Genomic DNA, 13,294 nt, shown 5'->3' on the forward strand with positions numbered 1-13,294 from the left:
TCATAACTGTCATGGATTGAATTGTGCCCCCCAATAATATGTGTCAACTTGCTTAGGCCATGATTCCCAGTCTTGTGTGGTTGTCCTCCATTTTATGATTGTAATTTTATGTTAAAGAAGATTAGGTTGAGATTTTAACACTCTTACTAAGGTCTCATCCCTGAACCCACATAAAGGAAGTTTCCCTGGGGTGTGGCCTGCACCACCTTTTATCTTACAAGAGATAAAAGGAAAGGAAATCAAGCAGAGAGGGGGACCTCATACCACCAAGAAAGCAGCGCCAAGAGCAGGGTGTGTCCTTTGGACCTGGGATTCCTGTGTGGAGAAGCTCCTAGTCCAGGGGAAGATTGATAACAAGGACCTTTCTCCAGAGCCAACAGAGAAAGCCCTCCCCTGAAGGTGACACACTGAATTTGGACTTCTAGCCTACTAGACTGTAAGGGAATAAATTTCCCTTGGTTGAGGCTATCCACTTGGGGTATTTCTGTTATAGCAGGACTGGATAACTAAGACAGTGACTAAACTGTTTAAGCAGCGTGGCCTATGGTCTCCACCAGTAGAACATGAGTTTCACGAGGGTAGTGACCTGTCTGTCTTGTTCCTAGCTCCATCCTCAGTACCTAGCACAAGGCCTGATTGGTGAATAAATATGCGACCTTGTTATTCAATTCCTACTCTACCATTTTTTCATTCATTCCATCATTTGACAAATATTTATTGAGCACCTACTGTGTGCTAGGCACATTCGAGGTGCTAGGGACACAGGTGTCAACAGATAAAAACTCTTGCCCTGGGCTTAACTATACATGACATTTTGTCTTCCCAAAAACCCCACAAGGTGATATGGCTATTCCCATTTGACAGATGAGGAAACTGAGGCTCAGAGAGGTTATATAACTTGCCTGAGATCACCCAGCTAGTAAATGGCAGAGCTGGGATTTGAACCTCCATCTGTCTGTGCTCAAGCTTGTGTTCTTGCTCTTGCTTAGTACTGAAGGGAGGCTGCTGATGCTTATGTAGCTGCTTTGTCACCAAGGCAAAAGAGGCTGGTCCAGTTGCCTGGCAACAGGGGCATCTTCTCTTCGCTGATCCCTGTACCTCCTGCTCAGCTGCCACTGGGGACCCCTTAGGCCAAGTTCTATCTGCTCGAAGTGCAGGCTGAGAGGCTGCCTGTGGGACCTAGCCTCAGCTTTGTCCTGACTCACTGTGTGACCTCAGGCAGCCCACCTGACCTCTCTGGTCACACAGTTTTCTTTGACCTCTGGTCTCACTCTCTGGGGTCTTCTGCCCCCAGGCTCTTCTTACCTGTCGGCCACCAGCCTTGGGAAATTGACCCTCTGGCTTTCGTCCACACGTGCATCACTCTGAGCCACAAAGGGGCCCTGGGCCCGGAAGGCCCTGACCACCGTGCTGCCCTGGAACGTCTCTGCCACATGGGAGCACACGAGCGAGTGGCTGGCTGACTCCAGGCGTCGCAGCTGGCATGAGCTGGCCACATAGAGGCTCTGGAGTGGGCGGAAAGGGAAGAGGCTGCAGACACAGGGAGGCAGCTTTCAGAAGCACAAGGAGCCCCAAGCACAGGGTACCAGAACAGGCTTTTTCATGCTGTGTGACCTTGGGCCAGTTGCTTTCCCTTTCTGGGCCCCAGTTTCCTTGCAGAGTCGAGTTCTGTGGTCCTTTTAAAAACCACATGGGAACTTTAAGAACTGACGCCCCACCTGCAGAATATGTGAATTAAGATCTCTGGGGCTGACACCTTGGCTTTCGTATTTTTTTTAAAAAGCCTTCCAGGTGATTTTAATGTGGTTGAGAACCACCAATCTAGTTTAAACATCTCATTTCACAACACTAATGCCAACAGCTTCACTTACGGCAAGTCATAGAAAAAATAAAACAGTATGGTACAACAGAGGCAATTAGTCAAGTTTAATTCACTTATTTAACCCGAGGGTTACACGGCAGGTGCTGGGTCATAATGACACGCAAATAATACAACTGTCATTATCTGGCTCTAGGTTTGCAAGTTGTGTGCAGCTGGCAGGCAGGTGGGGAGAACTCGTATTTACAGAGCAGCTGGGCTATGCACCAGTAACCACTGCACCAGCAGACCTCCAAGTACCTCATTAATTGTGCAGCGAGCATTAGTGCCGTTCCCATTTTACAGATGAGAGCACTTGAGGCTCAAAGGGGTAAGCAGCCAGTCCAGGTATGTGGGGCTATGTAGCAAGGCTTGGATTTAAATCCACCTCTGTCTGACTCCAAAACTTACAACAGAGAAGCAGCCCCTTCTCCAAGTCAAGAGAACTTAGAGAAGAGCTGGATAGTTGCAGAGGACACTGGTGGCCATGGTTTTTGTCTGACTACCATGTTTTTTCTGTTCTCCTTTTGATTTCCTAGGGGAGCTGTCAATCATGGGATCTGATTACAGAGGTGGTCACATGACCCACCCTTGTCAATCAGGGTGTATTATCCCTTTGGCCACTGTGATTAGTTCAGGGATGGACACATGATCTATAAAGGGCCAATCAGAATCTTCCCTGGAACTGATGTATGAAGTTTTTTTTGTGCTGACGTTGCTAAGGTAGGATGACGTGAGTATGAGGCTGCCAGCAGCAATCAGACCTGCTCCCGGAAAAAGAATGTTTCCAAAATTTGGCCAAGCACAGCCAAGCCGGTGGTTGTCAAATGCATCAGAATGGTGGTCATTTGTTTGGAGAGTTTGTTAAAACACAGATTGCTGGGCCCTACTTCCAGAGTGTCTGGGTCAGTAGGTCTGGGGTGGGGCCCAAGAATGTGCATTTCTAACAAGCTTTCAGGTGCTGCTGGTCTTGGGATCATACTTTGAGAACCACTGAACTAAAATATGGAGGGAAAGACACACATCCTGGTACCAGCTAGGCCCACTGCACCCCATAAATATTAGAAGTTAAATTCCATTCCTTTGTTTGGGCTAATTTGAGCTGGTCTTTGACCCTGGCAACTGAGAGTCTGGCCCAATACAACAGTCTGTGAGGCCTTGCAAGGCCTTCCAGGTTTCCAGATAACTGGTGAAGGGAAAGCTGATGTCAGCAGCAGCAGGGCAACAGGTTAGATATTAGGAAGAACTCTGACATGAACATTTGGGAGACAAAGACTGGAACAGGTGTTAGAGGCAGATGGCCCAATGGGCAGAATCTCTCACACAGAGTCCTGCCCAAGGACTGGGACTGGTTGAGGTCACCTCAGCTGGCCCCAGGAGGGCCCTTGACTTCTCCCTACCTGAAACCCAGCATACAGGAGCAGCAGTGGTAGGATGGCCACGATGGCCAGTGGAGTGGCCACCATCACCACCAGGCTGACCTCCAGGAGTCCAAATGTATAGGTCAGCAAGGACCGGAGTTTGTCCGGGATGTCCACATCTACTGTGTCTGTCTCCTTTGAGAAGCGGTTCAGCAGGTTCCCAACGGGCGTCCTCTCAAAGAAGCCAATGGGCGACCGCACCACATCCCACAGGAGCCTCCGGAAGAGCACGCTGGACGCCCGGGCCCCACCTATGAGCACCATGGCCATGGAGACGAACAGCCCAACGGCTGGTGAGGAGAAGGGGTCAGAGCATGAGGACGGAGTCCTGTGGGCAAGCCCCCGACCTGATGGTGGCCATTTATGATATGGCCACCCTGATTATCCCTTGGTGGCACCACTCCATCTTCCAATGACCATCTACGTTCTTGGGGTGGGGCTAACTCTACCCCTAGCCTCTTGGGTAGCACAGATTCCATTCCTGGCCAATCCAAACAAGTGCAATTCGTTCAAGGTGAACAAATGGCCCAAGCTAAGCCAATGAGCGTGAGACCTGCAACTTTGCTAGGACTTTCGTGAAAGATGTACTCTCTTTCTTAGGGTGGCTAAGCTGAGGCTGTGGAATACCACCTTGCCACCAGCTGGGGGAAGAGCCTGCCTGGACAGGCAGCTATCACAGAGGAAGAAAATTAAGCAATTTCCGACAGCCTTGTTGCAACCCCTGGATCCAGCAATACCTGAAGCTATTGCTTACAGATTCCAGTCACATGAGCCAGCAAATTCTCTCATTGCTTAAACCAGTTTGAATTGGAGTGGAATTTTCTGTTCCTTATAATCAGAAGAGTCATAACTAATCACCCTCTCTGGGCCCCAGTCTCCCCAACTTTAGAATGGGGATCTAAAACCTGCCCTGGCCAGTCAAATGAGGGATGGATGTGGAAGGATTTTGAGAGGGTAATGCTCCCCCTAATGGTCGTTTGAGTTTATGCAACAAGGGCTTGGCTGACTGCCAATTTGCTTTCTAATTCTTCTGTGTTTAACTATCACCTTCCCTTTCCACCCCAAGTCCTGGGAGTAGAAAGATCCTCAGAGTTTGGGCCTGATGCCTCCATTTACAGAAGACAACACATGCCCCCAGCCTTTTAGTGACATGGCCAAGGTCACCCAGTGACTCAGGCAGACTACAGGCAATTTGAAAACTGCGAAGCCACCCTTTAAAGATGAGGTTAAATTCACAGTTCACCCCCATCCTTCTCCTCAGCCAGGCCCAGTTTTCAAAGGAGAAGATGAGATGGGTTAGGGATGGCGGAGGGGCTGGAGGAGGTAGGTGTGGTTAGAAAAGGGCAATGTGAGGGATCAGATGGTGCTGGAACTGTTCAGTATCTTGACTGCAGTGGTGGACACACAGACATACACAGGGGATAAGACTGTGTAGAACTTAATACACACACGCGCGCGCACACGCGCGCGCAAGTAAAACTGGGGAAATCTGAATAAGACTGGTGGGTTGTACCAACGTCAGCATCCTGATTATCCTGGCTGTGATACTGTACCATCATTTTGCAAAATGGTACCTAGCTAGGGGGAACTGGGCAACGCATACATGGAATCTCCGCACTGCTTCTTACAACTGCATGTGAGGCTACAATTATCTCAATAACCACTGCAATTTAAAAAAAAAAAAAAAAGATGAGAGGTGAGGGTGGCATGGTGTCTGGAGGTTTGGGGCTGGGAGCAACAGCAGCATGTGACTGGGGTGAGGGTGCTGAAAGCCAGCAGTCAGGCCTTGGAGCTGCCCTCTGATTGGGATGCAGGCATAGATCTGCTGACCCCCCACAAGTGCTCAGCTGCCTCAACATCTGGGGCCAAGATCCTGCGTTTGAGAACCCCTCAGCCTCTGCATCTGCAGGTGAGGCTGAGAGAGACTGAAGGTTCCTGAAAAGGAGGGATGAGCCCTGTCCCCCATGTCCCAAGCCCCATCTCAAGGACGCAGGTCTGTGCCTGCGCGACGGACGTTTTGCACAGTTGTGCAGGGAGAACAGGATGAGCAGGGATGGGTGAGCAAGGGAGCCCTGAGTACCCCTGGGTGGAGCTGGGAGGATGGGGGACAAGGAGGGAGGGAGAGGAGCACCTTGGAGACAGCCAAGGAGCCCGAAGATCCAGCCACGCAGGGCCGCGTGTGCCTGCCGCCCATCCACGGTGGGGTCGTCCGCCCACAGGCTCAGCCAGTAGCTGCGGCAGAAGGAGGCCACTTGCTGGCAGAGGAAGAGGAAGAGTGTGTAGAGACAGAGAGGGCCACCCACAGCCTGCAGGTAAGTCAGGTACATTGCGGCCTTCACCTGTGGCAACATAGGGGAGGCGGTGGCAGTCAGAAACCCGTGGGGAGGGGAGGGGGCAATGCCCAGGGAGCCTCCCAAACACATGCCGGGGGCAAAAGGCGCTACTATGCGGACCTCCCACCAGGAGCACCATCTCCCCTACAGGCCCCATTTAGTGTCAGGACCCCCTTCCTGTGTGAAGCCCTAGTGGGCCAGGGGAGACCTAAAGGTGACAGGCTGGGGCACTTTCTGGTTTTGGAGGGATTTAGTGAAGACCTACTATGGGGCAGGCCTGTCACATGTTCTCGAACCTCATGATCACTCCCATTTTACAGATAAGGAAACTGAGGCACAAAGAGGTTAACCATCTTGCTTTAAGATCCTGCTGCAGCCAGACCGACCTTTGAAACACCTCCATCTGATCCTATCTTGCTGTTGCTGACCTGCCATGGCTTTTCCTTGCTCTTAGAAGAAAGTCCAGACTTCTGGTCCACCTCTCCGCCTCACCCCTATTCACTATTTGCCAGCCTCTTGGGGCCCCTCTCTCTTCTCTGGCATTCCAAGCTCTTTTCCACCTCAGAGCCTTTGCACTTGCTGTTTCTTCTGCCTGCAACACACTTCCCTCCTCTTTTCATGGCTTGTTCCTTGCCATCCTTCAGGGCTTGGCTCAAATGTCACCTCTCCGAGCATCTGAGCCAACGCACACTCCAACCCCCAGTTGCTCTCCATTTCCTCACCCTGCTTTATTTTCTTTTTAGCACTTATTATCTGATATAACCTGGCTTATTAGCCTAATCATTTGTGGTCTGTCTTCTTCCAACTAGACGCAATCTCCTCCAGGGCAGAGACTTGGCCTGGCCCCTAGTGGGTGCTCTGTAAATGTTTGCTGGGTGGATGAGTGGATGGGTAAGTGGTTGGATGGATGGGTAGATGAATGAGTGGGTGGATGGGTGGGTAGGTGAGAGAGTGAATGAGTAGGTGGGTGGATGGATAGACAGATAAATGAGTGGGTAGGTAGGTGGACAGGTGGACAGATGGCTGGGTGGGTGGATGCATGGGTGGGTAAATGTGTGGATGGTGAATTGGTGGGTGGATGGGTAGAAGAATGAGCGTGTGGATAGACGGTTGGGAGGAATGGATGGGTGGATGGATAGATGGGCGGATGGGTAGATACATGAGTAGACAGGTAGTTGGTGGATGGATGGATAAGTGCATGGATAGTTGGGATGCAGAGATGGGTGGGTGGAAAGTGAATGGGTAGATGGATGGCTAAATGAATGGGTAAGTAGGTGGGTGGGTGGATTGAGAAAAGAGGAGAAATATACAAGTTTCAGATTCAGACTGATCTATGTTTGAGTCTCAGCTTGGCAACTTGCTAGCTATGAGAATACAGACAAATCTTGTAACTCTTTAAGACCTCAGTTTCTTCATCTCTAAAATGGAGCTATCACCATCTACCTTTTTAGGTGCTTGTGAGGATTTAGAAATATGAAGTGCCTGGAATCTACCTTGGCACATAGTAGGCACTTAATAAAGGTGAGTTGCCCCCTGTGCTGCCTGGTGGCAGGTCTGGGATCCCTGAGGGTAGCAGCAGCAGCAGGGGAGGGAACAGCTGGTAGTTACCCTGCCATATGGCACACGGTCTCCTGTCGGCCGTCCTGCTCCCTCAAGGTCATCTAGGGTGACCCCTGTCTGGGCCTCTGAGGTGGTGCTGTCCTTCTCAGGGACTAACTTGATAGACCTGACATTTAGAGGAAACGAGAACAATTCAGTATCTCTCCCCATTTGAGAGGTATGTTCCACTTTCATGCCCACTGGTGGCCCTTGAGCTTTGGGGTACACTCTACTCACTCATTCATCCATCCATGCATTCACTCAGTTAACATGTTGAGCACCAACTCTGTGCCATGCTCCCGCCCTGTGTGGTGCCCACTAAATTCCATCTATTATTCCAGAGCCCAGTGAGCCTGTTCTCTCAGCCCCATTTCACTGGATGAACCTGTCTGTTCAACTTAGGAACTTGGTTTTCAGAGTTTTCATTTTGGCCTAAGCTTTGCTGCAGTTTGCCCTGCTGTTTCCCTCAGATTTGTCAACCCAGCTTGGCACAATGTCGATTTTGCACAATTCAGATGCTGAAGATTTTTTTTAACGTTCATCTGTTGGTGAGCATTATCCATCTATCCACCCTATCTGTCTACCTGTCTATCCATCTACCCATCCATCCATCCATCCACCCATCCACCCACCCACTCACACATCCATCATCTCTATCTGCAGTCTATATCTCTGTCTACCTATCCATCCATCCATCCCGCCACCCACTCACACATTCATCATTTCTATCTACTGTGTGTATCTCTGTCTATCCATCCATCCACCCATTCATCCACCCACCTGCACATCCATCATCTCTATCATCTATATCTTTGTCTATCTAACCACCCGTCCACCTGTCCGCCCATCCATCCACCACCCATCCACCCTTCCACCCATCCATATCCATCCATCCATCTCATCTTTCTTAGGATTACTGCACACTGTGAAGACAAGCAGGAATGCCCAGTGTATGACCCAGGGGTGCTCTCAGTGTGGCTAGCTGGGATGGGGGAGGGGCTATGCCCAAATTCAACTTTCCATAGGGATCAGGGTCCCCCAAGTTCTCCCCACACTTCCCTCAATGGCTGGCATTTAAGCTCATGCCATCTGTTGTTCTGTTTTATAAGGCCACTTTGGTGGCGCGTCCCTCTGCAGCAGATGGCTCCACAGTGATTCCAGCTGTGCCCAGCCCATGCAACTCTCTCTAAAGGGAGCTGGGAGGAAAGTGGACAGTGCACCTCCTTCTTGGGACCCCTCTGCCCATGCATCTGGCCAGCACCAAGAGATACCACAGGTGTAGATCCAAGACCTTAGTACACATGCCAAAGCTCGTACAACAGGGCCCAGAGTGATCTTTAACAACTACACTAAGAGCTCTTCTTTGGAACCAGCCCTGCCCCCACCCGGGCAATGAGACAATCCTGACAAGCCATCTTCAGTCTACTTTCAGGTATTCATCCCACACCTGAAGCAAACTGGTTATTTGGTGAACTGGCCATTTGGGGACTTGATCATTTTGGCAAATTGATTGTCAGTTAGCTTTTGGCGAATCATCCCTCAACTGAGCACCACACTACAGTGGGTATTCAGCAGGTGCTTAATCCATAATGGTTTTGGCCGCCCCCTACCTACCTGAGATTCAGGTGACCACCTTTCAGCATCAGCTGTGCCCTCCCAACTCTGAACACCACACTGAACTGACCTCTCAGGCCTGCCCACGGGCCTCCCGCCTCCAGGGGAGTCTCTGGGGTCCTCAGTGCTGGTCAGAGGGTCTGTTTCTGCAAGATCAAGGAAGTCTTGTCACGCAGTGGTTAGGAGAGCAGGTTCAGCGCCACAGGTCCCTATTCTGGCTTTGACACCCACTGCCTGAGTGGCCTTAACCTCTTTGACCATCTGTTTCTTCTGATCTTGCTCCTGTCACCTCCGCAGTTTCTCTCTCAGCCCTCTCTAAGGTCTTCCAGATACCCTATTCACTCATTCATTCATTCAACAAATACCACTGAGCACTTCCTGTAAACTTGGGGTTGTAAAAACACACGTGGACGCTGTACAAAGTCAGACTGCTCCCAGCTTCCTGTTCAAGGGGTTTCTTGTGCCTGGAATGTTCTTCCTTGGGGAACTCCTATCAGACTTCAGGTGTCGCCTTCCCCAGCAAGCCCCTTCCCCCCACCTCCCCAGACTGGATTTGATCTTCAGGCTCCAGGATGGTGACTTTGTGACTCTACAGACTTTTGCCAGAGTGGCCAGCACTCGGCAGATGTTTTCAGGAGGGGCAGAGCCTGGGACTGGGGGAGACCAGAGTGTGAGTCCTGCCTGTGCAGGGCTTCGAACTGGTTTGTTCTAGTTTGAGCCCCTGCTGAGAATTTCCATTTTCAGCTGATATACTGAATCAGAATCAACATTTTAACAAGATCCCCAGGTGATTCTTACGTATAATAAATCTGGAGTACCACTGCTGTACTAGTGGTTCTCAGAACTGGCCCCTGACCAGCAGCCATTAGCATCGCCTGGGAACTTGTTAGACATGCAAATTTTCAACAGGGGTTCGAACCAGAATGAACTGGTTCAAAGCCCTGTGGCTTTGTCATGGAGCGGCAGTATACAGCTTCATGATTAAAGGCACATTCTTGGGAGTCAAGCTGCCTGGGTTCAAATCCCAGCAGCACCACCTACAAGACCTGTGACCTTGGGCAAGTTCCATAACTTCTGGGCCTCAGTTTCCTCATCTGTTAAATGGAGATAGTTATAGTACTGCCCCTTGTGATGGTTAAATGACTAATGCCTACGAAGGGCCATCAGCTGTTATTTTCCACTTACTGTGTGTGTGAGCTGCTGGAGAAAGATGTGGCTAGCTGCTTCTGTAAAGATTTACAGCCTTGGAAACATTGTGGGACAGTTCTCCTCTGTCCTCTAGGGTCGCTATGAGTTGGAGAGGCAAGGGGTTTGGTGTGTGAGCTCAGATCGGTCACCTTCCTTCCAGAACATCATTGTTTACCAGCAGCCACTGTGTTCTCTGGATTATTAGGGGCCCTTGCTAGCATGTCACAGGACTTCTGTTCTTTAGGCACCAAAGATCTTCCTGCTCAGTCTCTGGAGCTTTTAAGATTACAGATTCTGGAGCTGGACACACCCAAGTTCAAATCTTGGCTCCATCACTGTGACTTTGGACAAGTTATTGAACTCTTTTTGCTCCAGTGTGCTCATCTGTAAAATGGCAGCAATAATTGCCTGTGCCTCATAGGGGTGTTGTGAAGAGAAGAAGAAACGTGTATTTCTAGAAGCACTTAGCACAGCTCTGGGCTCATAGGAGGAGCTGTAGACTCTTACTGAGGGGAGGGGTGGCCTCTTGGGGGAGCCATCTGCCTCCAGGTCCAGCCCTAAAGGAGGGTGTGGCCAGAGCACCACACTCATGCCAGTGGGACCCTTAGCACCTTCTCCTCAAGGGTGGCAGGAGCCAGGTACAGAGAATCGGCAAAGCGCTGCCAGTACCTCCTTCTCCTCCATTTCCTGGCTGCCTGGCCCGACCCAGAAGGTCTACCAGGGCCCCATTCCTGTGCAGAAGCTCCTGGTAGGAGCCCATCTCTGCAATGGCCCCGTCCTCCAGCACCACGATCTGATCAGCCTGGGGTAGGACGTGGAGTGCGTGGGTCACGAGGATACGTGTCTGAGGAGGGAAGGGGTGGATGTTACACTCGTTTTGCTTGCCCAGCCTTCCAGGACTCGAGGGGGTGGGGGGCGGGCCCTGAGCTAACAGTGGGGACAGCCAGTGCCTGGAAGGCTCCCCCTGTTGTGCTCCTGTCCGCATCCTTGGAAACAGCATGTCCCAAAAGAGGGGGCTCCTTCCACCTGTGTCTCAAAACAAGGCAACACATGGAGCTCACCTGCACCTGGCCCATATCCCAGGGCAAAGATGTAGTTAGTAGCTGGACCGCAGACATATAAGCAAGAAATAACTTTTTGCTGGTGTAAGCCACTGAGCTTTGGGGGCTGTTAGTGACGCAGCATTGTCACAGCAACAGCTGACTCATACAAAGAAGAGAGTTGGACTCAGGGAGGGGGAGGTGAAATAGACGTGGGTTAGGCTTCCTCTGACACATCCTCCCCAACGTTACCGTTCCCTGGAGCAGCCCGCCAGGCCCGATGACCTGGTTGAAGACACGCTGGCCGACACAGGCATCCAGGGACGCCAGGGGGTCATCCAGCAGGTACACTGCAGCCTTCCTATAAACGGCCCGGGCCAAGCTCAGCCGCTGCTTCTGGCCCCCTGAGAGATTCATGCCCTGTGGCCACAAGAGAGGGGCAGGGGCCTGAGTCTCCATCTGCAGGGTGGAGTGGGTGCCACGAGCAGGGCCTGTGTGGATCAGGGCATATCGGGGTCTCAAAGCAGCGTGTCTCTCACTATGCCCATCCAAAAGGGTCACCTCCCAGCTTTAACCACTTGCTCTCACGCCTGCATCCCCTCCCGCCTCCACCCAGCTGCTCTTCTCTCTCTGACAGTCAAGCTTCCTGGAGGAGTTGTCTGCGTTCTCCATCTCTGCTTTCTCTCTTCCCACTCACTTCTCCTTCACTCCGGCTTCCATTCCCAACTCTACCTGATACCACTTTCGCCAAGGACACCAATCACTCCCTTGTCACCTAACCCAGTGGTAGCTTTCTAGTCCTTATCTTCATGTACTCATTCATCTAATATTTACCGCATGTCCACTATATACTCGGAGTCCCTGAGGGGTGGTTCTTGGGTGATGCAAATGGTTAGTGCATTTGGCTGCTAACCAAAAGGCTGAAGGTTCAAGTCCACTTAGAGGTGCCTGGAAGAAAGACTTGGGGATCTACTTCCAAAAAATCAGCCATTGAGAACCCTATGGAGGCACAGTTCTACTCTGACACACCTGGGGTCACCATGAGCCAGTCATCTTGACAGCACCTGGTCTACTATATATCTAAGCATATTCTGGGCTCTGGGGACACAGCAATGAACAAAACAAAGTCCCTGCTCTCATGGATCTTTTATTCTAATGGGGTGGGGGGAGGGCAGGAGACAGATTATAAACAAACAAGTAAATTAAATAGATCATATGGTATCAAGTGCTATGAGGAATAATAAATCGGTGTAGGGTGTACTATTGTGGGCGGCGTTGCTGTGTTGGGGAATGTGGTCAGGGAAGGCCTCTCCATTAGGGTGACATTTCACTTGAGACCTGGCAGAAGTGAGGGATGAACCACAGGGACTCCCTGGGAAGAGGCTTCCAAGCAGAGGGAACAGCAGGTGCAAAGACCCTGAGGTGGGAGGTGCTTTGGGTATTCAAGGAACATTGCAGGGACCCATGTGGCTGGAGTGAAGTAGGAAGGGGGAACCTGGCAGGAGATGGGGTCAGAGATAACTGGGATCAGATTGCAGGGGGGCTTGTTGGCAATTGTCAGGACTTCAGTTTTTACTCTGAGGAAGATGGGAAGATACCTGAGTGTTCTGAGCAAAGGAACATGACCTGACTATGTTTTAACAGAATCCCATGGCTGCTGGGTTGGGATTCAACTAGTGGGGTGAGGATGGAAACAGGGAGGCCAGCAGGAGGTTACTGAAGCAATGTACGAGAGCTGAGAGTGGACAGAATCGGAACATTCCCAGTATGCTTCAAAGGTGGACGGACTGGATGTGAGTGTAAGAAAAGAGGAAGATTCAAGGATGACAGCAAGGTTTGGGACCTGAGTTTCTGGGAAGATGGAGCTTTCATCATTGAAGGTGGGTGAGCAGTGGGAGGAGGAGATCCTGGGAGATCAGATGTTTGGTTTAGCACAGGTCATAGCTGGACTAATTTGAGACGGCACCAAGGTGCGCCTCCTGCCTTCTTAAAATACTCTCCCCTTAGCCTCTATGACAACCTCCACCTCTGGCTTTCCTCCTACCTTCCTGCACATACCTTTCAGCCTCTTCCTGGCTCACCCCTGCCCTCAGCCTACCTCCAGACCCTTCTCAGGCCCTCCACTCTTCTCCCCAGGAAACCTCACCCACTCCCTTCATGTTAACTCCTGCTTTACCACTGACAATTCCCTCATTGAGGGGCTGGCAAACTTTTTCCATAAAGGGCCAGGTAGTCACTATT

At 51.0% G+C, this 13,294-nt stretch overlaps 1 protein-coding gene across 1 annotated transcript in view; it reads right to left on the reverse strand.

The window, feature by feature from the left end:
- Positions 1-13,294, reverse strand: part of ABCC6 (ATP binding cassette subfamily C member 6) — a 57,897-nt gene that overhangs the window by 9,640 nt on the left and 34,963 nt on the right. The window contains exons 18-24 of the mRNA XM_064295634.1: positions 11,306-11,473; positions 10,683-10,857; positions 8,896-8,971; positions 7,221-7,338; positions 5,411-5,618; positions 3,259-3,569; positions 1,306-1,505 (exon numbers count right to left, since the gene is read on the reverse strand). Coding sequence (XP_064151704.1) covers positions 1,306-1,505; positions 3,259-3,569; positions 5,411-5,618; positions 7,221-7,338; positions 8,896-8,971; positions 10,683-10,857; positions 11,306-11,473 — 1,256 coding nt within the window. The remainder of the gene's footprint in view (positions 1-1,305; positions 1,506-3,258; positions 3,570-5,410; positions 5,619-7,220; positions 7,339-8,895; positions 8,972-10,682; positions 10,858-11,305; positions 11,474-13,294) is intronic.

This window comes from Loxodonta africana, chromosome 12 (assembly GCF_030014295.1).
Source record: "Loxodonta africana isolate mLoxAfr1 chromosome 12, mLoxAfr1.hap2, whole genome shotgun sequence".
Lineage (NCBI taxonomy): Eukaryota > Metazoa > Chordata > Mammalia > Proboscidea > Elephantidae > Loxodonta > Loxodonta africana.